Consider the following 22,984-nt stretch of genomic DNA (forward strand, 5'->3'; position numbering starts at 1 on the left):
ACTATATAATATATTTTATATTATAGTTATTATTAGCATACATCAGATACTTATTAATAATAGGAGAAGAGGCTTGGTATATACAAAATGGAGAAATTGGAGAATAATTAATACTAATAGATACATTTTAGGTGAGAGAGAATCTCAACAGTTAGATATAAGGATATTTTTAGGTGAGAGAATCTCAAGAGAGATTTATAAGGATACTTTTAGGTGAGAGAATATTAAGGGAGATATATTAGGAATATTAAAAGTTGTATAATTTAAAATAAGTTGTACCTAATGTAATTTTCTAAAAGTAATTGTAACATACTTAAATAAGTATTAAATGAGTTGTATTCTATGTAAATTCCCCAAGCATAAAAATATGAATGCAAGCACGAACCATATTCATCTAGTATTAATGTGAAAATAGTACGGGCTAGTCAGTTTTCGGACTATTGAAAAATAGCCAGCGTTTGCAAAGTTATTGAAATATAGTCACTATTTTGCTGCAACACAAAAAGTTTCAGCATAATATACTGGACATTGGTGCACCTGTATATGAACTTCCAGCATATTATGCTGGAACTCTAACACACGGAATGTTCAAGCATAATATACTGGAGAGTGGAGCACTTGTGTATGAACTTCCAGCATATTATATCAGACCAGTATATTATCCTGGAACTCCAGTATATTATGCTGGAAGTCCAGTATATTATGCTGTAATCTTTTCCGGATTTTGAACAGTGTTTTCGTTCAGATTTATCTTTACATGAAAAGTTGCTAAATTTTGATTACTTTTGAAATTGTGGATATTTTTCAATATCACTTGTAAATATGGCTATTTTTTAATTTCACCCAATATTAATAGAAGTGGAGTGTACTTGTGCACTGTGTGAACACGGGTGGTGCACCGAACTGTTCTTTTTTTATTATTATTAATAGAAGTGGACTTGTGCACTATGTGAACACGAGATGCCTTGTGTATCGGACTGTCTTTTTTATTATTAATAGAAGTGGTCTTGTGCATTGCGTGAACACAAGATGCTTTTTGCACCCGATTGTCTTTTTTTTATTATTATTAATAGAAGTGCACTGCTAACTGCTCCTTTTGGCTAAAACAACTTACCACATTTGGTCACAAGGCATAGCATTACTTCAACTTCTTGCTTTTGAATTTTTAGTGATGCTTTAACTTTGTTCTTTTTGATGAAAATTGCTTGTAAGCTTGTCATTGTTTTGATGTTCTTTCGGAGATAAGGTCATTTTACCTTCGCAGCAGGCACACACCAGCTTTTTAAAGTTGGGAATTGTGTTGGATCAATGCTATAAGCTTCCTCAATCTAATAAAATCTTTGTAAATCATTCAATTGGTAGGTCCGATCGTTTCATAGCCTCGCCATAGTCCTTGTTTTAAAAAATTTGCAAATATAGACTTAATGTCGGCATATGCAACAACTACAACAAAACCAGTGCAGGGTGGAGCCGTTTTATTGATTCAAACCCATAGTTCAAACTCTATATTTGTCTTGAACAATTCATTGATTATTTTCAAGTTAATAATTTAGAAAATTTTAGCTCCGCTTTGACTTAGTAAGTTCCTACAAGTGAGGTATGGAGAGGGTAGTGTGTATGCAGACCTTACCTCTACCATAAGAGAGTAGAAAAGTTGTATCCGAAACACTCGCAACTAAAAAAAAGATAAAAGGATTCAACAATGGCGCCACATGATCGCTTCCATTTCCACGAACTTCTTCTCCTTCTTCCTCCTCCTTCACTATTTACATTTTTCACGAAATGTATTGAGATGCTTGACTCTTTGCACTGAATTCCTCAAGAATATTCTTCTCCTATTGCCGACAAAGAAATATTTTGAAATAAACCCATGAAAGTCTTAAAAGTTTATTGCATAGGAACTGTGTGGGTCACAAGGAGGTGGAGAAGTAGATCCCACATACTGTCTAAAACGTAAAATTCACATCTTCTGTTGGGGAACAACATAACTTTATCCATATACTGATTTACTTCTATCATTATTTATGTATACGGGTAAAAAATACGGGTAAAATCGAGCTCGATATTTGATCGAGCTTCCAAAACTCCTTAGTTAGGCCAGGTTCGAAATATATGTGATCGGGTAAAGTCGAACTCGAAGATCGATCTAACATCCAACAAAATCAGCCAAAATCGAAACACGGTGATTGAGATCGAACTCAAAGCATTGTCAAAATTAGCTATCGAAACCATCAGATTTGCCCTCGAGTTTACCGAAGGCATAACCGGTCATGTTTTTAACGGTCTCGAAGAAAGCTTTGCCAACTCATCCGATAGAGATCCGTAATTCTCGCTATTAACCAATCATTATGGCAGATATCACGGAATGACTCAAAAAAGTGAACCAACGGTCAGCAAATTAAGGACTTTTGCCTTTTATAGAACAGTAAAATAATACCTAAAATAGTAGATCTCCCCTAATATATAAGGGGGATTTGACAATTCATTGAGGGCATTGTAACATACACTAATAAGCAATACATTCTCTAAGTTGTTACTCTTTGGTATCTTTGTGTCAACAAAAGTGCATTCATTTCAAGGGTAGCTCGCTTACATAAGATGAAATCATCCAATTCATATGGTTTACGGTAAATTTATTATTATTTATTTCAATTGCAATCTAATTTATCGCTTTGTATAAAGTTAATCCGCATATCCTTTAAACTACTAACAAATTCAATTGTTATCCGATTTTGAGGGTAAACAGTTTGGCGGCCACCATGGGGCTAAGGATATTAGTGGTTATTTGATACAAATCTCCATAACACACACTACTTTACACTTGCTCTTTGAAGTGTCTTTGATTTCAGGCTAAAAATGCCAAACTCTTAATTAGCACCCCTACATATCGATAACGATTCCGGTCATCAAGATAAGAATAACAACATGGTGCCTGGTAACGTAAGGCCACCCGTTGATCCCGTTGGATTCCGCTCGCAGATCTGATTGATGTTAATTCACATCTGGCTATCGACACAAACATGCCTACCAACCCCGAAAATAGCATCTGTGGTGGGGCCCGATCGGCAGCTCGAAACACACAAAATAATAAAGAAGACAGGGTCAGCCTACGGATGATCTTCGAAATGCTCAAGCTCAACAGGTAGCGATAGCTCAGTTGCAGAGCCAAAGTCAGGCGTCGAGCAGGGTTGAACCAGGTCTGCCCCGTGAAGTCACCCGCATAAATGAACCGGTCATAGTAAGGTCAAATAAATAAGAATCAAGTACTAACCCCGAGATTATAAAGATGCTCGAGAAGTTGACAAAGCAAATAGAATCAGGGAAAAAAAATCTAATCGAGCAACAAAAAGGTAGAAACCTACAATTTCAGGGTAGATCAAATCCCAGGAGCACCTCCGATATTGAAAGGACTGGATTCCAGGAAGTTCGTGCAAAAACCTTTTCTTCCGAGCACGGCTCTGAAGCTGATCCCCAAGAAATTCCATATGCCCGAAATACCTAAGTATAACAGAACGACCGATCCAAACGAGCATGTAACCTCTTACACATGTACCATCAAAGGGAACGACTTGGAAGACGACGAGATCGAGTCTGTTCTACTGAAAATATTTGGGGAGACCCTGTCAAAGGGAGCTATGATATGGTATCACAACTTATCTCCTAATTCTATTGACTCATTTGCTATACTTGCAGACTCTTTCGTAAAAATGCATGTTGGTGCCATCAAGGTCGAAACCAGGAAATCGGACCTTTTCAAAGTCAAACAGAAGGATCACAAGATGCTCAGGGAATTCGTGTCCCTTTTTCAAATGGAACGAATAGATCTGCCACCAGATGCTGATGATTGGGTTGTTCAAGCTTTCACTCAGGGACTCAATATTCGAAGCTCGGTGGCTTCACAGTAACTGAAGCAGAATATGATAGAATACCATGTCGTTACCTCGGACGATGTACATAACCAGTATCAATTGAAAATCAGAGTCAAAGATGACCAACTCGAGGCCCCTTCGGAGTCTGTTTATCCTGTCAGAACCCTCGACAGAGTCAAGAGAGACATCGATCGTGAACCAAGTTCAAACAGGGATCGATATTTGTCATATAATGGAGATCGGATGAGCAGTGGGTCCGGGCGGAACCCCATAAGAAACGAAAGGAGAAATGACCAAGGTCGAAAAAAACGGGGGCTCATGACCAAAAATAGCTTCGACGGGTTCATCAGGCCTAAATAAGCACTGAGGCTATCAGAATACAACTTTAATGTCGATGATGCCACCATCGTATCAGCTATCGGGCGCATCAAGGATACCAAATGGCCTTGACCTCTACAATCTTATCCAGCTCAACGGGATCCTAACCGGATGTGCAAATATCATGGGACTCATGTTCATAGAATGAAAGATTGTCGATAACTGAGAGAAGAAGTAGCCCGACTATTCAACAATGTGCACCTTCGGGAATTCTTGAGCGACCGGGCCAAGAATCATTTTAGGAACATGGATTCTAACAAACAGACAGAACAAGAAGATACCGAACCTCAACACGTCATTAATATGATCTTCGGTGGAGTCGATATACCATAGTGGCCGGTGTTTAAACACACCAAAGTATCCATCACTAGGGAGAAACGAAATCGAGACTATATACCAGAAGAAATTTTATCTTTCAGCGACGAGGATGCGGAAGGGATCGTGCAACCTGACAATGATGCACTGGTAATATCTGTACTCGTAAATAAAACTTAAATTAAATGTGTGTTGATTGATCCAAGTAGATCGGCCAACATCATTCGGTCGGGGGTAGTGGAGCATCTCGGTCTACAAGACAAAATTGTGCCTGCGGTCCGAGTTCTAAACGTTTTTAACATGGCATGTGAAACCACCAAAGGGGAGATAAGATTACCGGTCAATACCACCGGAACCATACGAGAGGCCAAGTTTTATGTGATCGAAGGAGACATGAGGTACAACGCCCTTCTCGGAAGGATATGGATCCACAACATAAGGGCAGTGCAATTCTTCATCAAGTGCTAAAATTCCCAACACTGGGGGGGGGGGGGGGGGGGGTTAAGAAAATCTAAGGGGAATAACCGGCCGCAAAAGAGATGTTTGCAGTCGAAGAAGTGATTCCAATACCAACACTCGCAACATCGAAGGAACAGAATTTGGGCGCAAACCAAGAGGCCAAATAGTAGTCACCGATACCGACCGCGGTCCAACCGGATAAGCAGAGGACTTATGAAAACGATGATTATTGGGTTCCCCAATATTTTATAATCCCCGATGATTCCGACATAACCAAATCCACGGTCGAAGAGATGGAACATGTTATATTGATCGAACATCTACCTGATCGGAAGGTATACCTGGGCACAGGGTTAGCTCCCGAACTCACGATAAAACTTATTCAATTTTTTGTAGCTAATATAGATTGTTTCCCTTGGTCCCATCTTGATATGACAGGGATCCTATCGGATATAACCACTCACAAGATAAGCATAAACCCGAAGATTAATCCGGTCAAGCAGAAGAGGAGGCCCCAGTCCGAGGTCAAACATGCTTTCATCAAGGACGAGGTATCTAAACTGCTTAAAATAGCGTCCATTCGAGAGGTGAAATACCCCGATTGGTTAGCAAACGTAGTGGTAGTCCCTAAAAAGGGGGACAAATTTAGAATGTGCGTAGATTATAAGGATTTGAACAAAGCATGTCCCAAGGACTCTTTCCCTCTACCCAACATTGATCGCATAATCTATGCCACGGCTGGCCACGAGACCCTCGGTTTTCTCGATGCCTATTCCGGGTACAACCAGATACAGATGGACCCGTATGATCAGGAAAAACCCTCTTTCATCACTAAATATGGCACGTACTGCTATAATATGATGTCATTCAGATTAAAAAATGATGGTGCCACTTATCAACGCCTAGTAAATCGGATGTTTGAGGAAAAAAATTAGAAAATCGATGGAGGTTTACATTGACGATATGTTGGTTAAGTCCCTGCGAGCAGAGGACCATTTGAAATATTTGCAGGAAACCTTCAGCATATTAAAGAAGTACAATATGAAGCTGAACCCGAAAAAATATGCGTTCGGAGTCGGATCAGTTAAATTCCCCGGGTTTATGGTATCCAACCGAGGAATCGAGATCAACCCCGACAAGATCAAAGCCATCAAAGATATCATGGTCGTGGACAGCGTAAAGGTCGTGCAAAGGCTAACCGGGCGCATAGCCGCCCTGGGGCGAATTATTTCGAGGTCATCCGATAAAAGCCACTGATTCTTCGCACTATTGAAAAAAAAGGATAACTTTTCATGGACTCCAAAATTCCAACGAGCTTTGGAGGAGCTAAAGAGGTACTTATCGAGCCCGTCGCTGCTTCACACACCAAAGATAGACGAACGACTGTACTTGTACTTGGCGGTCTCGGAGATAGCGATAAGTGGAGTCCTAGTTCGGGAAGAACGAGGTACGTAATTTCCAATTTATTATATTAGTAAGACCTTAGGTGAGGCCGAGACTAGGTACCCTCACCTAGAAAAACTGGCGCTCGCCTTGCTAAGCGCCTCCAAGAAGCTAAAACCATATTTCCAATATCACCCCATATGTGTCGTAACAACTTACCCGTTAAGGAACGTTATGCATAAGCCCGAACTCTCGGGCTGATTGGCCAAATGGGTCACGGAAGTAAGTGGTTACGATATTGAGTACCAACCCCGAACTACCATTAAGTCCCAAATTTTGGTAGACTTCGTGGCCGACTTTACGCCGACCCTGATACCCGAGGTTGAAAGAGAGTTATTGATTAACTCGGGGACTTCCTCGGGATTCTGGACCCTCTTTACGGATGGCGCCTCAAACGCAAAAGGGTCCAGACTTGGCATCGTACTAAAGCCACCAACATATAATATAATTAGGCAATCTATTAAGACTATGAAATTAACTAACAACGAGGCCGAATATGAGGCCATGATTGCAGGCCTTGAATTAGCCAAAAGCTTGGGGGTAGAGGTGATCGAAGCCAAGTGTGACTCACTCCTTGTTATAAACCAAGTTAATGGGACATTCGAGGTCAGGGAGGAATGAATGCAGAGATACTTGGACAAGTTACGGGTGATATTACATTGGTTCAAAGAATGGACTTTGCAACATGTACCTCGAGACCAAAACAGCGAGGCCGATGCCCTCGCTAACTTGGGATCATCGGTCGAAGACAATGAGATCAATTCGGGAGAAGTCTTATAGCTTATGAGATCTGTGGTGGAAGAAGGCCACGCCGAAATCAACTCAACGAGCCTAACTTGGGATTGGAGGAATAAGTACATGGAATATCTCAGGATCGAAACACTGCCCTCGGACCCAAAAGAATCGAGGGCCATACGTACAAAGGCAGTCCGATTTAGCCTGTCCGAAGACGGAACCCTGTTCAGAAGGACATTCGATGGCCCACTTGCAATATGTCTAAGGCTGGGGGATACTAAGTACGTTTTAAGGAAAATCCATGAAGGTACCTGTGGAAATCATCCGGGCGCCGAATCACTCGTTCGAAAAATAATCAGAGTTGGTTACTACTAGATGGACATAGAAAAAGACGCAAAGTAGTTCGTTTGAAAATATGATGAATTCCAAAGACACACTCCAATGATTCATCAATCCTGGGGAGTTGTTGCATTCGATTTTTTCACCATGGTCGGTCATGAAGTGGGGAATGGACATCGTCGGCCCCCTTCCATGGGCACCCGGTAAGGCTCGATTTATATTATTTCTGACTGATTACTTTTCTAAATGGGTGAAAGCCCAGGCATACGAGAAGATCATAGAGAAGGAAGTCATCGATTTTATTTGGGACCACATCATATACCGGTTCGGCATGCCGGCCGAGATTGTATGCGATAATGAGAAATAATTCATCGGAAGCAAAGTAACCAAATTCCTTGAAGACCATAAGATCAAAAAGATCCTATCGACACCCTAGTGGGAATGGACAAGATGAATCTACCAACAAAACCATACTCCAAAGCCTTAAAAAGAGGCTAACCGACGCCAAAGGAAAATGGAAGGAAATGCTACCTGAGGTCCTATGGTACAACTTCGAAATCCAGTACCGGGGCCACCCCGTTTTCTTTGGTTTATGGCACCGAAGCTTTAATACCAGTCGAGGTTAGAGAACCAAGCATAAGATTCTGATATGAAATAAAGGAATCGAATGATGAGGCTATGAGTACGGGCCTGGAGCAATTAGATGAAAGGCGTGAAGCCACCCTTATCCGGTTGGCGGCCCAAAAACAGCGGATCGAAAGATATTACAATCGAAGGGCCAACCTTTGACACTTCAATACAGGGGATTTGGTACTAAGAAAAGTTACACTAAGCACCCGAAAACCGAACGGAGGGAAATTAGGGCCGACTTGGGAAGGACCTTACCAAATTATCGAGATCACCGTAAAAGGGTCCTTCAAGCTCAGAACAATGAACGACGAGCAATTACGAACAACCGGAATATAACTCACTTAAAGCGATATTACTGCTAAAGTACGGCCCCGATTCTTTCTTTTATTTTTACATTTCAAACTAACACTAGCAGGTAACCAACAAGGGATGATACGAGATCCTAGGTTTGAAAGCACGCGTTGCACTCTTTTTCCCTTGAACCGGATTTGTCCCAAATAGATTTTCCGGCAAGATTTTTAATGAGGCAACAAGTAAATCGTGATAACTTAGAATTGAATTCCGGCTACGAACCGGTGACAATGATCACAATAGCATTCGAGGCCACTCTTCAGTCAGGCCCAAACACTGGGGCAATACCCTTCGATATGGACTTTAACAAGGAAAGAAACTTTGTGATTGAAGGATCTCGATCAATAGGATTTATTGTAATGGCCAAACGGTCAAATGAACCATACCCACACAGACCACTCGAGCCCTAGCACAAAACATGTATACATGTATAACTATTGTGCACAAGAATAAAAAAGAAGACTCTTCCTTACACATAAACATCTTGTCCTTTAAAACTTTTCTTGCATTTCTCAAGGAATTTCCTACACCCGATCCCCTAAAGGTATCGAGCCCAAGGGCCACCTTAATCCGAGTTCAAATATTCACTCTCACTCTGGGACTGCCACTTAGGCATCACCCGAATTAAAAGGCCAAGGCCATTCCCGGGTTAACAAAACCCGAGGGCACAAAAGCCTATTTGGCATTGCCGAGCCTAAGGGCCACCTTAATCCGAGTGCGAACATTCACTCTTACTCGGGGACTGCCACTCAGGCATCGCCCGAATTAAAAGGCCAAGGCCATTCCCAGGTTAACAAAATCTGGGGGCATAAAGCTTATTTGGTATTGCCCGAATTGAAAGGCCAAGGCTATTCCCGGGTTAACAAAACCCGAGGGCATGAAGCTTAAGGTCATTCCCGGGTTAACAAAACCCGAGGGCATGAAGCTTATTTGACATTTCCTGAATTAAAAGGCCAAGATCATTCCAGGGTTAACAAAACCCGAGGGCATGAAGCTTACTTAGCATTGCCCGAATTAAAAGGCCAAGGCCATCCCCGGGTTAACAAAACCCGAAGTTATAAAAGCTTATAAAAACCTAGGCAAAGCACACTTTATACAAGTCATATTCTAAAAGGTATAAGTGTTATAGGAAAAAACTTCCCGGACAATGCGGATTCCACGACGCCTTAGAGATTGATTATATCAAAGGTAAAAGCCTGTTCGGAATTCCAAACAAGACTAATTAATGCTAAGGCATTTTAATCTTTGTAAAACATAAAGAGAAAAGCAAAGGAAGAATTCGAGAGTTATAAAAAAGAAATGGAAAATTTATATTTACAAAATATTGTCTTTACAAAGGCAGAACAGCTTCAACACAGTGTACTAAGTACAAAAAGAAACAAATCAAACAGAAGCCACCTGATCTTGGCCGGAGCCCGCATCGTCATCTGGATTCCCAGGGTCTTCTCCATCCTCGGAGCTGCTTGATTCCTTAGAATCCTCCTCCTTGGGATAGGCCAACTTCCTGGCCTCGGCTTCGAGCACCTTGGCATCCTTGATCTCGGCCAATAAGTCAAAACCCCGAGAGTGAATTTCCTCGAGGGCCTGCCTTTGAGATTGCCACTTCATATGCTCGGCTATATTTTTTTATTGGTCTTGATCAGCTTCAGCATCTGCCTTATACTGGGCTACCATTTCAGCAGCTTCGGACTTGGCCACGATGACCTCTAACTTGGCCATTTTAAGTTCCTTGACCAGATTATCTCGATTTGAGACGCCCGAACCGAGCCGAGATTGGAGCTCTTCAACCCTTTTTGTATGAACCTCAGCTCTTTCCTTTGCCGCTCTTAGCTGGATTTCGGCTCGGAGCTGAGCAATCCGATTGAGTTTTTGCCGGACCTGCAGATTTTGACCATCAGCCACCGAATCAAATTCATCATCACTTACTTCAAAAACTTTTACCTGCTCGACCAAGTCAGCATGATCCTTCCGGGCCACTTCTAGCTTGGCACGGAGGTTCTTATAAGCTCTCGAACTCCAGCTTTGAGTTGTTTTAGGTCATCCCAGTACCTCAAAAAAGCCTCGTGATGAAGCACCGAAGCCTACGAGCAAGAAGGGAAATGCTAAAACATCTGCGAAATAATCGAAGTATAAATCAAAAATTCACTTAGGAAAGCAAGAAGTTACCCGGTTCAACGCCTGTTGTGCTTCGTTGAAAAGGCAGGATGCATCCACCTCGTTCATCTTAGCTTGATCATCCTCGGTCACCAGGCACTGAAGATAGCTGGCCACCCCTATGGGGGTAGAGAGAACTCGGGCATCCTCCGGAAGTGAAAAAACAATGGTGCGCTTCCGATTAGGATATGCACTCGGGGTAGGGAATCGATCGACCAATTTTGGGGTCGAGGAAGGCCCACTTGCTTTTGAGAGAGAGCTCTTCCTTGGTATCTCTAAATCGCCAAATCCAATGGCGTCCTCCGTGGCCGTCGAATCCACACCGTCAAAAACACCACGGAAGGGGTCGTTCGATTTATGGATCCTCTCGAGGGGGCGTTCTTTTGCAACCTGGGCCTCGTTAAACATCGACTCTGTAAACGAGGGTGACTTGGCAATCTCTATCGGGTCGAGTGCTTCCTGCAGGGCTTTGCCAGCATCTCGGGAAGCCTCAGCTCCTACCTCCACCTCGGTCTCCCCGACATGATAAAATTCGGCCTTGCCCCCTGGTTCGGAGGCCCCTTGCCCTTCGAGTTGCGACGACATACTGATCACGAGATCAAAAGCTTCTCCTTCCTCCTCGGACTCGTCCCTCAGTCGATAGAGTGAATCCAGGGACAATGCTCTACCATTGGTGCTTCCCTTGGGTTTACAAGCTAATCTTTTCTTTGGCCTCTTTTTCTCAGGGCCTTGAGAACTCGGGGCCTTTTTCCTTTTCTTCTCTTTATCCTGCCCCGAGGCAGGGGGCTCACTGAAGATATCGTCATCACCAGATGGAGTCCTTATCTCAAAATCTTTTGGTAAACCTGCAAAAAAGGAGTAAAAGCAAGTTAGAAATCGATAGCGCGAACCTTCTAGGTCAAAGTCATTTGAGAAAACTCTTTACCATGAGGACGGGCCTCTCATCGGCCCTTCGATAGCTCGCGCCACGAATGCTCGGAATAAAGTCTTTGCTTCACAATTCCCTCGACCCATTCCCCTTTATCTCTTATTTTTAGGAGCTCCATTTTCTCTGCCAAAATTTGACGTATGCTTCCCGAAATGATCGGCTTTTGTTTATTGTGTGTTCAATCTTTTTCTATTTTAAGTATTTGCATTACATATTTATTTGGGATTTAATTAAGATCCTCAAGATCTTCATCTATTGTTCTCATTATATCGAGATTCTTTACATTCTACTTTTCTTAATTATGTCGTCTTCTTTGTCTAATACTGCATGCTTTAATCGAGTAAATACTTTCATTGGTTCATAAGTATATCTCCTGAACATGCATTCAAACTCAATTGAAATAAAGCAGTATTGTCTCTTAAGATTTTTTTTCCCTAGAATGCTTTATAACCTATCCACTAAAGAATTGCTAAAATTACGAATATATTTTTGAAGATGTAAAAAAATAATTGAAATGCTAAAATGACACATTTCAAATTTTAATATTTGACATGGTGCATTAAAAGACGGGGACACAGAGAGAGATATAAGCTCGTAGGCATGGCAGTGTAAACCCATGAATCTTTTAAATTTTGCTAATTTATAAATTACAATAATTTTGTATAATTCCATGATATACGAATCAACTACAATGTCCTAACAATCCAAACATCAAAAGGAAACAAGAATCCTTTTGGAAACAATGTGTTATATCTACTTCCGGAGAAGTAGATGAGTCGAGGCACACTTTCTTAATACTACTACGAGTCGTGTACAAACCAACTTACGTATACCTCAACTATTTTACACCTCCCACATGTACGTGTATCGAGTAACTCTAATCATTTAGTGTTTTAAAAACTAATATTTACATTACTAAATTCCTTGTTTGAGATGCAATCTAAGTGTTAGATAAGTGAGAAATATGATATTTAGACTTACAGGAATAATAACAATTACATATGCTTCCAACTGATTAATACTCCCTCTAATCCACAATAAGTAAAAAATATGATATTTAAACTTACAGGAATAATAACAATTACATGTGCTTCCAACTGATTAATACTCCTTATGGTCCACAGTAAGTGATCATTTTAGCTATAACTATTTTTTCCTGATTGAAAGGTTCCATCAAAATTCACCCTTAGGGGTCATTTGGTACGAGGTATAAGAAGGTATATTGCTGGTATAAAAATTTAATACCACCTTAATACTTTGTTTGATTAGCAAACCTGATATAAATTATTTCGGGATTAAAATTAGTACCGGAATAACTTATACTTTGTAGAGGGTGGGGTAATTAGTGTCGGGATAACTTATACATTCTCCTTACAAATTATGCAATTGTCATTTTTAATACCACATACCAGACAGTGGATCGGATAAAAACAATACGAGGATAACTAATCACAGCATAACTAATCTCAATATAATTTATCCAAGCATAACTTATCCCGAATTAAGTCGTATTCAAACCAAACGACACCTTATAGTGTTCTTAGCGCAAAAAATTCAATATTAGGACACAATTTTTAGTTGCATTGTTATCAACGTCTAATTTATGATCGAATGATGGCTCTTAAATTGTTCAGATTTAGTAAAGAAACTTTTGGATTTACAAGGCTAATTATACTTGATTAAACTAAAGTAATGGAATGAGCCTCGTGCATTGGGCGTGTATTTTACAAGACAAGAGCTCCACGCATGTCTTAGACCGTCTTACGAGTGCCTCGTCGTAAGCGAGCTCCTGAAGAGTCTTAATTTTGCCTTTGTACGCAGTTTTTGTGATACCTATATATTTAAAATATACATCTAAATGTGTGTATTCACTATTTTTGTCTGATTTTCTTTGAACATCATATCCAATACCGTAATTTTATGTACATGTCAACTTATAGATTCTTGCTTTAGAAAAAGAAGAAAGAAACCTCCTCCCCCATCCATAGCAAATAGTCAATTCCTTTACTTCACCCATTGGATACCAGTCAATTACTACTACAAGTCGTCATCATTGTGACAGAGCATTTTCGAATTCATTTTCCTAATTTGAACCTTAAGAAAATCCTATTCATGGCAATTAAATACACCTTTCACCTTTCGATTCTTAATTATATAAAATAGCAAATGAATCAACATTTGTATCTTATGCGAACTCTCAATAGCACCCTTTGTTGCTCAAATCTTGCAGTTAATTTTTTTTTTTCTAAGGTATAAATTGGAAAAAATAAATAAAAAGTATCTTTTTTTTGACTATGAATGTTTTTTTCTAGTTTAAACGGTTCAGTTGCTATTCACATTCTGTCAAATATGACTACCGTCATTTTTCGACTATGAATGTTTTTTTCCAGTTTAAACGCTTCAGATACTATTCACATGCTAATTCTGTCAAATATGACTACCGTAATTTTTCGACTATGAATATTTTTTTTCAATTTAAACGGTTCAGATGTTGTTCACATGCTAATTCTGTCAAATATGACTACCGTCATTTTTCGACTATGAATATTTTTTTTTAATTTAAACGGTTCAGATGCTAATTCTGTCAAATACGGCTACCGTCGTGTTATAAATATATGAAAAATTAACAGTGCTAAGTTTTGATAAACATAAGGACTACAACTGCTAAAATATACTATATAAGACTAATTTACACCAACCGAAAACATAAGGGACCAGTTTTGTCATTTTCTCCTAATATGGCCTTTAGGATTTGTAAGTTGTAACTTCACCTTTTGAAGCGGAAAATAGAAAAAGAAAAGCTTCGACCTTCTCTTTTTTCTCGACATTCACCGCCGCTGCTCCGCCAGTCCAGCCTCGGATATCGAGTGCCAGCTACTCCGCCACTCCGCCAGCCGTTCACCAATCGCCGGAGCAGGTATACTTGGATTTACACCTCTTCAGCATTTCCTAATGCTGTGTTTACATCAATAACACTGTGACATTACCTATAAAAAGAACAAGATAAGTTGGTTGAGAACATTCCTTCAAATTTTTAACACTCACATATTGTAGTAATTAGTTTCTGTGCAAGCAGTAGGCATTTGGTTTGGAGATGCCCAAATTTGAAAAGGCTCAACTAAACCCCAAGCCCTACATAGCTAAGTTACCAATTCGCACAAATCAAAACCGAAAGAGAAAAACTTAATTGTACCGAATTTAATTTGGTTTGGTTTCAGTTTAGAGTTTTGTAGAAACCGAAACCGAAAATACCGAATCAAATTTTCCAAAACCTAACCGAGCTGACTGATAAGCGCTCAGACGAAATTCAGTTGTACGTTTAACCCTCTTTTTTCCTCCTTTCCTCTGATTCTCTTTTATCTGTAGTTTGTAAAAAAAGTCATTATCTGCTTTTTTTTTTTTTTTTTTTGTGGTTTGTTTGTGGGGTTTAATTTGTTTTTTTGTCTGGATATAAAATAACTACAGAAAAAATCTTGAAATGTTTTATTGAGTTAATTATTTTGGATGTTTTTTCCTAATCAAAATAGTTGCACTCGATAAACCCTTGAAAAACATGGCATTGATAAATGGGTATGGCGAATCTTGATTGTATATGATGTATGCTTTATGGACCATAAAATACGAAGCATTCAATATTCTATATATCATATGATTCTTCGGTGTCATTTATCTTCCAGATTTTTGGGCTTTCAAATTGTTTTGCTTGGATAGAGAATATTTTTTCTTGCGAGTTTTGAAATGGTTTCGTCTGGATAGAAAATTGCTTTTGAAATTTTAGAAGTTGGATTTTGATTTTGATGTTATGGATGTTGTTAACTAAGCTGCTGAATGAGCTGATTTAACATTTTGAAAACCTCAAGTTGGCTGACACTATTGTAATTATATGTAAATTAGGGTACCACTTTACCTAGCTGTCAATGATGAAGAGGGTATGGAGAATCTCGGATGCTTCCCAGACGGAAGCAATTCTCCAAAGATTTTCTGAAAATTATAGAAAACATTCATGGTGTTACACGATTGCACGAGCTTCAGCTAATACGTTGTGGGTTCGAGGACTAGCAGGCGGAGCAGCTTCTTCCCAACCTGCCTGGTCACAGGTATTTGCTTTGTTCGCAGACAGGTGGAGTCACGCTGATTCATTGGTCAAACAGGATCTGAGAGAAAGGGTTTCACATTTAAGGGATGAGTTGCTAGCTTGCAGTGGTGATGCTGAAAAGATTGAGAGAATATTAGCAGATAGAGGGGTTTTGTTGTTTAGGAGGTATGCAGATGGTTCTGCGGTTGTTGAGCTCTTAAAACAGCTAAAATCTTCTCCCCAATTAGCGCTCCAGGTGATTTTATTTCTGTACGTATTATACTTATTATCTGTACGTAGCAACATACCATATCCTCATTGTAACTGAACCTATTTTGTTTTGCGATGGTTGACTTATTTTTTGTCTGACAGATTCATTATTTGCCAGTTATAAACTACATAAAAATTCTGCTAACCACCAATCTTTGAAATAAAAAAGGATAAAATAAATATAAATATGGAATCTTGGTCAAAGAGGACTTGTTGACACTGCAAAGGTCAATTGAATTGGGACCTCGTAGACTGCTTGTGTGAATTTAACTTTTATGATTACATTATGTAAACTAGGCGTGGGAAATAATAATGGAGTTGAGTTTGTGGATGAGACAAAAATGAGGCGTTTCTCTTCTTTTGGCAATATTAGACGATTCTCTTTTCGGTTAATCAATAGTAATTTCGTGTCATTCTAGTAGTCACAATTTAAGAAATGTCTTGTATGCCTTCACTGTATTATGTACTTCTTCTCAATGTCTTCTACCTAAGACCAGATGTTAAGTCTATGATCACTGCTATTTTTTTTTTGGTTGAGGAAGTAACGTACTTTGTCTGTTTTCTCAGGCTTTTGACTGGAGGAGAAGACAATTGGATTACTGGACTCCCATGACAGCTGAGGAGTATTCCAAGGCTATTGTTGTGGCTGGAAGGTTAAAGAATGTTGATCTTGCAGCTGAACTATTCAAAGAGGCTTCCAACAAGCAACTCAAGTCCACCTCTTTATATAACGCCCTTATGACTGCTTATATGTTCAATGGTTTGGCTGTAAAGTGTCAATCAGTTTTTCGGGACTTGAAGAGGGAAGCAACATGTACTCCAACTATTGTAACATACAACATACTTATCTCGGTGTTTGGTAGATTAATGTTGATAGATCACATGGAGGCAACCTTACGGGAAATAAATGATTTGAATATCTGCCCAAATGTTAGTACATACAACAATTTAATTGCTGGGTATATCACAGCGTGGATGTGGGATGATGTGGAGAAGACATATAGAATCATGAAGGCAGGAGGTGTCACACCTGATCTTGCTACCCATTTATTGATGCTTCGAGGATATGCACATTCTGGTAAGTTGGATAAGATGGAAGAGATCTATGAGCTTGTCAAAGGTCATGTTGATCAGTACGGGATCCCATTAATTCGATCTATGATATGTGCTTACAGTAAAAGTTCTGACGTAAATAAAGTTCAAAAGATTGAAGAGTTGATGAGGTTGATTCCTAAAGATGATTATAGGCCTTGGTTGAATGTCATATTAATCTGTCTGTATGCAAAGGAGGATTTATTAGACGAGATGGAAAATTCAATAAATGAGGCATTTAAACGTAACACGTCCGTCACAACAGTTGGTGTCATGCTTTGCATCATTTCAAGTTATTTCCGAAACAATGCAGTAGACGAGCTTGCTAATTTTGTTAGCCGTGCAGAATGTGCTGGTTGGAAAATATGTAGGTCCCTTTACCACTGCAAGATGGTTATGTATGCTTCACAAAGGCGACTCATTGAAATGGAGCAAGTTCTTGGCGAGATGGATAAAGTGAACTTGGACTGTTCAAAGAAAACGTTTTGGATATTACTTAAAGCCTACACAACGTGGGGGGAAAAGGATAAACTTCATCAGGTCTTGGGTATGATGTGCAAGCATGGATATGGAATTCCTACGAATGGATGAACGTGGTAGTTCATATTTCAATTTACTCCTGTCATCTTGCTTTGAAGGTCGTGGTTAACTGATTGTAATGCTGCTGGAATTTGGGATTTTGATGAAGCCAGTTGACACTCTTATTTAGTTCTCCCTTTTCTTGTTCCCTCTCATTGCTGATATACAACAGTTAAAAGCTCAAGCGATGAAAGCATTTCTATTTTACAGAAGAGTTAAGTCAAGCATGTGTGATGAACATGTCTGCTTATTGTCAATAAAATTCTGGGTAATTTAGACATCTCATAGTACTTAGTTATGTAACTTTACGTGTCTTATAACGGGAAACTGCATTGCCATGTACCGCTTCTCTATTTTGCTCTAAAATCTTCTACAGCCTCTTCGGTTCATCGCCTTCCAGCTTTTCTGGGTTTTAGCATCATCTCTCCACTACTAACTTTGTATGTTCTTTCTATTCTGCTTTCCTATTTTTTCTTGTATTATTATCTTTTATATATACGCTTCTGACTCTGACAATATAACTGCTCTCTCTTCTTGGCTGTTCTTGCTAGATTCTTTGTTGCTGCACCCGCTTGGATATTATGTTGTTCCATTGCCTCTGATCGGTGAGTCTCACCGATATTCTATCACTTTTTCTTCTTTCTCCCTGGTTTCTAAATTTAAATCTGGGTTAATGGTTTTAATTCCACAATAGAGCAAGTAGTAACATAGATGATGCTACTTTTGGCGTATTTATTTTTAGGGTAATTACACTAAGCACTCCTACAATATTGCTCAGTTTTATATACACCGCTTGTACTTCTAAAAGAAACACGCAATACCCCTATATTATGAAAATCCAACACATTCTTATTTCCTTTATATAAAAATTAATACATGGACAAAGTTGCCCTTATCCCGATTTTCATTCAATCCTTCTAGAACAATTTCCATTATCCAACTTTTCCTCACAACTCAATAAGTTTGAGCCTTCTCCTCTATTGTTACCGTATCCCAGCAGCCTTACCAAGTGTGGCCTTATCCTCCAAAGTGTCTTGATTTCTCTTGTAAAGCTTTTGTCCAATAAGAGATTCACATTTTAATTGATTTATATATAACCGCTGTTCGGACTAATGGAGGCATAACTTCGGCAAACACCTTTGGTGAATGGTTCGTGACCAATTCGATCGACGATAATTACATCTATATATTTCTCTTTGAAAATAAACTTTTGTTGCAAAGAAGAAAAAGAAGAGACCGGAATACGGAAGTGTTTCAAGTTTAGAGAGTGTCCAACGGAATGGCCAGTAAATGACACGTGAGTAAGGATGGGAATAGGGATAAGGGCAACTTCCATATATTAATTTTTATATGAAGGAAATAAGAAATGTGTAGGATTTCCATAATATAGGGGCATTAAGTGTTTGATTTAGAAATACATGGGTATATCTAAAATTAAGTGATATTATAGGGGTGTTTAGCATAATTTACCCTTGCTTTTATAGTAAAATAGATAGATGATTCTGTTTAATTAATCGAGTATTTTAAATGGCCTTCATAGTAGTTATTTGATGCAATTATTCATAGGAATCATGAATATCTGGAAAGCTACACTGCTTGAATGCCCATTCTTCCCTCTTTACTGATGGAAATGCTAAAATTGGTGTTGCCTCTATTCAATTGCTGGTTTAGAAATAATTCTCGTTCTTATTTTTTTTTCTAGAATAAATGTTGTCCCTTTTCTCAAATGACAGCGTTACTTTTCTATCTTGTTTTGAGAATCGAGTATTTCACAGCCTTTGTGGTGGTTGTTATTCGAAAAGATTTATGCATTTGGCTTCAAAGATCCATTGTGTGTATAGTTAGAAGAATGTTGCTACAGGATCCGAACTTCCTGTTTTCCCATTTATTTTCTGACAAAAATTGCAGAGCCTTGAGATTGATATTTTATCAAGGCAAAGAAAAACTTTTTTCTGACAGTTCTATTACTTCAGAATGAGTGTTAATATTTGGCCGAAGTGACAAATTACTCATTTAGAATGAACTATCACATGAGATATAAATGAGGTACCATCTGACATATTGTGCATTATTCATTCTCTTCTGTCAGTTTTTAGAGGAGTAATAAGAAGAATTCTATGAACCACACTGGGTAATGCCTTCCCAAATTCATGTGGCATATTGTCATGCTCTTTGCTCCTTTAGCTGATAAGTCTTCTCTTCTGATGTGTGGGGTGTTTCTCCTATCTAAGCTGTAAGTGAGGATTGAGAAAGCTACACATATCTTTGTCAGAAGACTGACATATATTTATGCTTCTAACTGAAATTTGTCTCTTACATATATAAGAAGAGAAATTTTCATTGAAAGAGCTTTCATTCTGGAATAAACTATTTGGAAGGTCTGCTATAAGCGCCCAACTAAATTCCATGTTGAAAATTTCTGAGCAGTCGTATGCTTCTCTGTCAGGACATCCAATTTGATTGCAGACTTCATTTTTCTTAGTGCATGTGGTCTTATTCATCTAGAGGAACAAGAAAGTAAATTTCAGATAACCATGTATAGGTAAATAAATGTGGTTTCAATTGCCTGAGGAATATGCAGCTGCACTAAGGGCAATTAACACCCCCGTTATGCTGGTTGAATCTATGTAAACCATTGTGAGTTTGGATTTTCCGTCTTTTACCTTCCTGTTACTGTGCTAGCATAATGGTCAATTCTTCCATTGGTACTTATATGAAAAACCTGTGTTTCCTGAGCAGACATGCGCAGAGACAAATGACAAGGCATTTCTGTGATTATTTTTGCAAGCACCAGCCAACTCATTGCGGTTTTGTATCTGAACCAAGCCTCCGAATTCCATTATTCTACTATTTCTGCATCCAAGTCAAATTGTTTCTCATCTTCAGTTCAAATTGAGGGATCTCAAAGAAGATATTTTAGGTCTAGTATCTCCAAGCTGAAGAACAGCTGTCACTTGTTAATACTTAGAACTGCAGTGAATCCCAGATATACTTGGAAGCCGTGCCTTGATATTTCTATTCAGTTCCAAAATGTGAATATGAGGCTGTTCTTGCCCAATCAGTCAAAAGTTCCGGAAAAAACTGATGCAGAGTAGGGCATATTTCTGGGCTGTGATGTATATGAGTTTTTTCTTGCCCAATCAGTCAAAAGTTCTGGAGAAACTGAAGCAGAGTAGGGCATATTTCTGGGGCGACGTTTTACATCTGCTGGTTTATTTATTGGTTTGTCAGTCTGCTATTTAGCCTCTCAACTAGTGCATACTGAGCTGAAGCATCAGAAGAAAATAGGGGAAATAACTGTGCTTCCTCAACCGCTGGCTATTCACATGGAAAGGTCTATACTGACTACTCTGTAATTGGTGAGTGGTGCATTCTGGACTTTTATGTTCTGTTTCTTTCCACTTTCCAGGTTTGGTTGATATGATAAACTACTCTTCCACCTACTGATTATGTGAAAGCATATTACAGTAACTTTAAGGCCCTTGCTTAGAAATTCAAACTTAATGATAGATGTGGACCCAAGATTTAGAGTCATTGAGGTCGGAGGTGGTGCGGTGTATGTACTTTGTATGCATGGTTCGAGTTAAGAAAATTGTGTCTGGTTGAACTCCCTACAAAGGGCTAGATCTGCCTCTACTAACTAGTACTAATAGTTACTATCGAAGTTATTTTAATTGAAAAGACTGCTTCATTTCATGCAGGTATATCTGGAGATGGAAGATGTTTATTTCATTCTGTTGCTCATGGTGCTTGTTTAAGGTCGGGGGAAGCCTCTCACCTGATGAGAACCTACAGAGGCAATTAGCAGATGAATTGCGTGGGAGCACAATGGAGCATGTACAACAGTGGCCAAAGAGGTCTGAAGTTTTCACTATTTTTTTGGGTTAAACAGAAATGTTTTATAACACACCGCTACATGTTTACTACTCAACAACACCATAAAATTTGGTTAACTTTTAGTCCAGAAGGTTAAGAAACACTACTTAAATTATACGCACTTATAGTTTAATATTTCTTGCATTGATAGAGTAAAAAGTATTTGTATTATATTATCAGTGTGTATAATGTAAACAATGTTATTTGTGCTAACGCTAACCAAATTTTACAATATTCTTAAATCCATAAACATGTAGCGGTTTGTTTAATTTGCTCCAATTTGCAACATGATGCATGCTAGAATCAGCTGGTAGGGGTGTACATGGACCTGATTGGTTCGATTTTTATTAAAATCAAACCAAACCAAATCAACTATATCGGTTTGGATTAGTTCGGTTTTGTCGGGTTTTTTTGCTACATGAATATTATTTAAATTTTACTTTGTTAAATTTTTTTGTAAGTAAAATATATGTTTAGTAAAAATTTTAAAAATTGACAAAAATATAATTTATTAAAATAATTTTATGAAAGAATTTTGTTAATAACACATGATAGTTACTTTTTTAATCGTTTGACAATAATTTTTCATTGATATATACTTTCAAGATTAAACAAATTTATTAATTAAACATAAAAATCAGTATGATACCTAATTAATGATATGTTCTATTTAATTTTAGATGTCGAAATACCACTTCAAATTCGAAAAAAATATAAGAATTTAATAAATCTTGACATATGAACATGGAAGAACAAAGAGATTGACACATTTCAGTAACACTTGATAAGAAAGTGATCATATAATCTATTACTTAAGGTTGATAAAAATGGAGTACTTCATATTCTATTAAATATTACATCCCATAAGAGAATCGCAAATATTTCTAGAATTTTTGTAAAGAAAATTCTATATAAAGTTTTAAAGTATATATAAAAATTATATATTTTTGTATGTCGGTTTGGTTCGGATTTTTTTACTCAATACCAAACCAAATCAAACAAAATTTAATCGAGTTTTTTAATCAGTTTGGTATGATTTTTCGGTTCGGTTTGTACACCCCTATCAGCTGGTATGCAAAAGTTTTTTTTTTCTTGAGAGATGAGACTTGTGGCCAATGCAAATTTGATCCCTTTCTTTGCATAGTATAGGAATTGGCAAGGCCAGATGTTTGTTTCATGCTATTATTGCTCATATCTTTTGCGAAAATCGAAAATTTTCTTTTCTTGATCTTATATTAAAAATAGTATCTGTACAAATATTGTAATAACTGTATACGGTCAAAACCGAGCTTGCCCTTCGTGTGATTAATCTAGGTCGGAACATGATGGATCGAGGGTCGTCATTATAATATCGAGCTTGAGATCTAGAGACCGATCAATATCGAGCTCGAGACCCAGAGACCAATCAATATCGAGCTCGAGATCTAGAGACCGATCAATATCGAGCTCATGTCAATATCGAACTCGATATCTAGAGATCGATCCACACCA

General features: G+C 38.5%; 1 protein-coding gene across 2 annotated transcripts; it reads left to right on the top strand.

Annotated features, from left to right (window-relative positions):
* The first annotated feature begins 14,339 nt into the window (after nucleotides 1-14,339).
* On the top strand, nucleotides 14,340-21,724 carry LOC107817545 (pentatricopeptide repeat-containing protein At2g30780). Of its 2 annotated transcripts, XM_075252466.1 has the most exons (7): nucleotides 14,346-14,518; nucleotides 15,496-15,932; nucleotides 16,514-18,057; nucleotides 18,169-18,222; nucleotides 20,160-20,254; nucleotides 20,357-20,976; nucleotides 21,319-21,724. In XM_075252466.1, exons 2-3 carry the CDS (start codon nucleotides 15,519-15,521, stop codon nucleotides 17,627-17,629), a joined length of 1,530 nt encoding a protein of 509 aa, XP_075108567.1. In that variant the 5' UTR covers nucleotides 14,346-14,518; nucleotides 15,496-15,518; the 3' UTR covers nucleotides 17,630-18,057; nucleotides 18,169-18,222; nucleotides 20,160-20,254; nucleotides 20,357-20,976; nucleotides 21,319-21,724. The 2 variants fall into 2 exon arrangements, with proteins under 2 accessions (XP_075108566.1, XP_075108567.1); XM_075252465.1 differs by lacking the exon at nucleotides 20,160-20,254 and having other exon boundaries at nucleotides 14,340-14,518.
* Nucleotides 21,725-22,984: the final 1,260 nt, after the last annotated feature.

This window comes from Nicotiana tabacum, chromosome 4 (genome assembly GCF_000715075.1).
Source record: "Nicotiana tabacum cultivar K326 chromosome 4, ASM71507v2, whole genome shotgun sequence".
NCBI lineage: Eukaryota > Viridiplantae > Streptophyta > Magnoliopsida > Solanales > Solanaceae > Nicotiana > Nicotiana tabacum.

Excerpts from the sequence above, each read along its gene's own strand:
- LOC107817545 (XM_075252465.1), top strand. The coding sequence starts at position 15,519 with ATGATGAAGAGGGTATGGAGAATCTCGGATGCTTCCCAGACGGAAGCA. Across the intron at positions 15,933-16,513 it reads CTCCCCAATTAGCGCTCCAG|GCTTTTGACTGGAGGAGAAG; the intron begins GTGATTTTATTT and ends CTGTTTTCTCAG.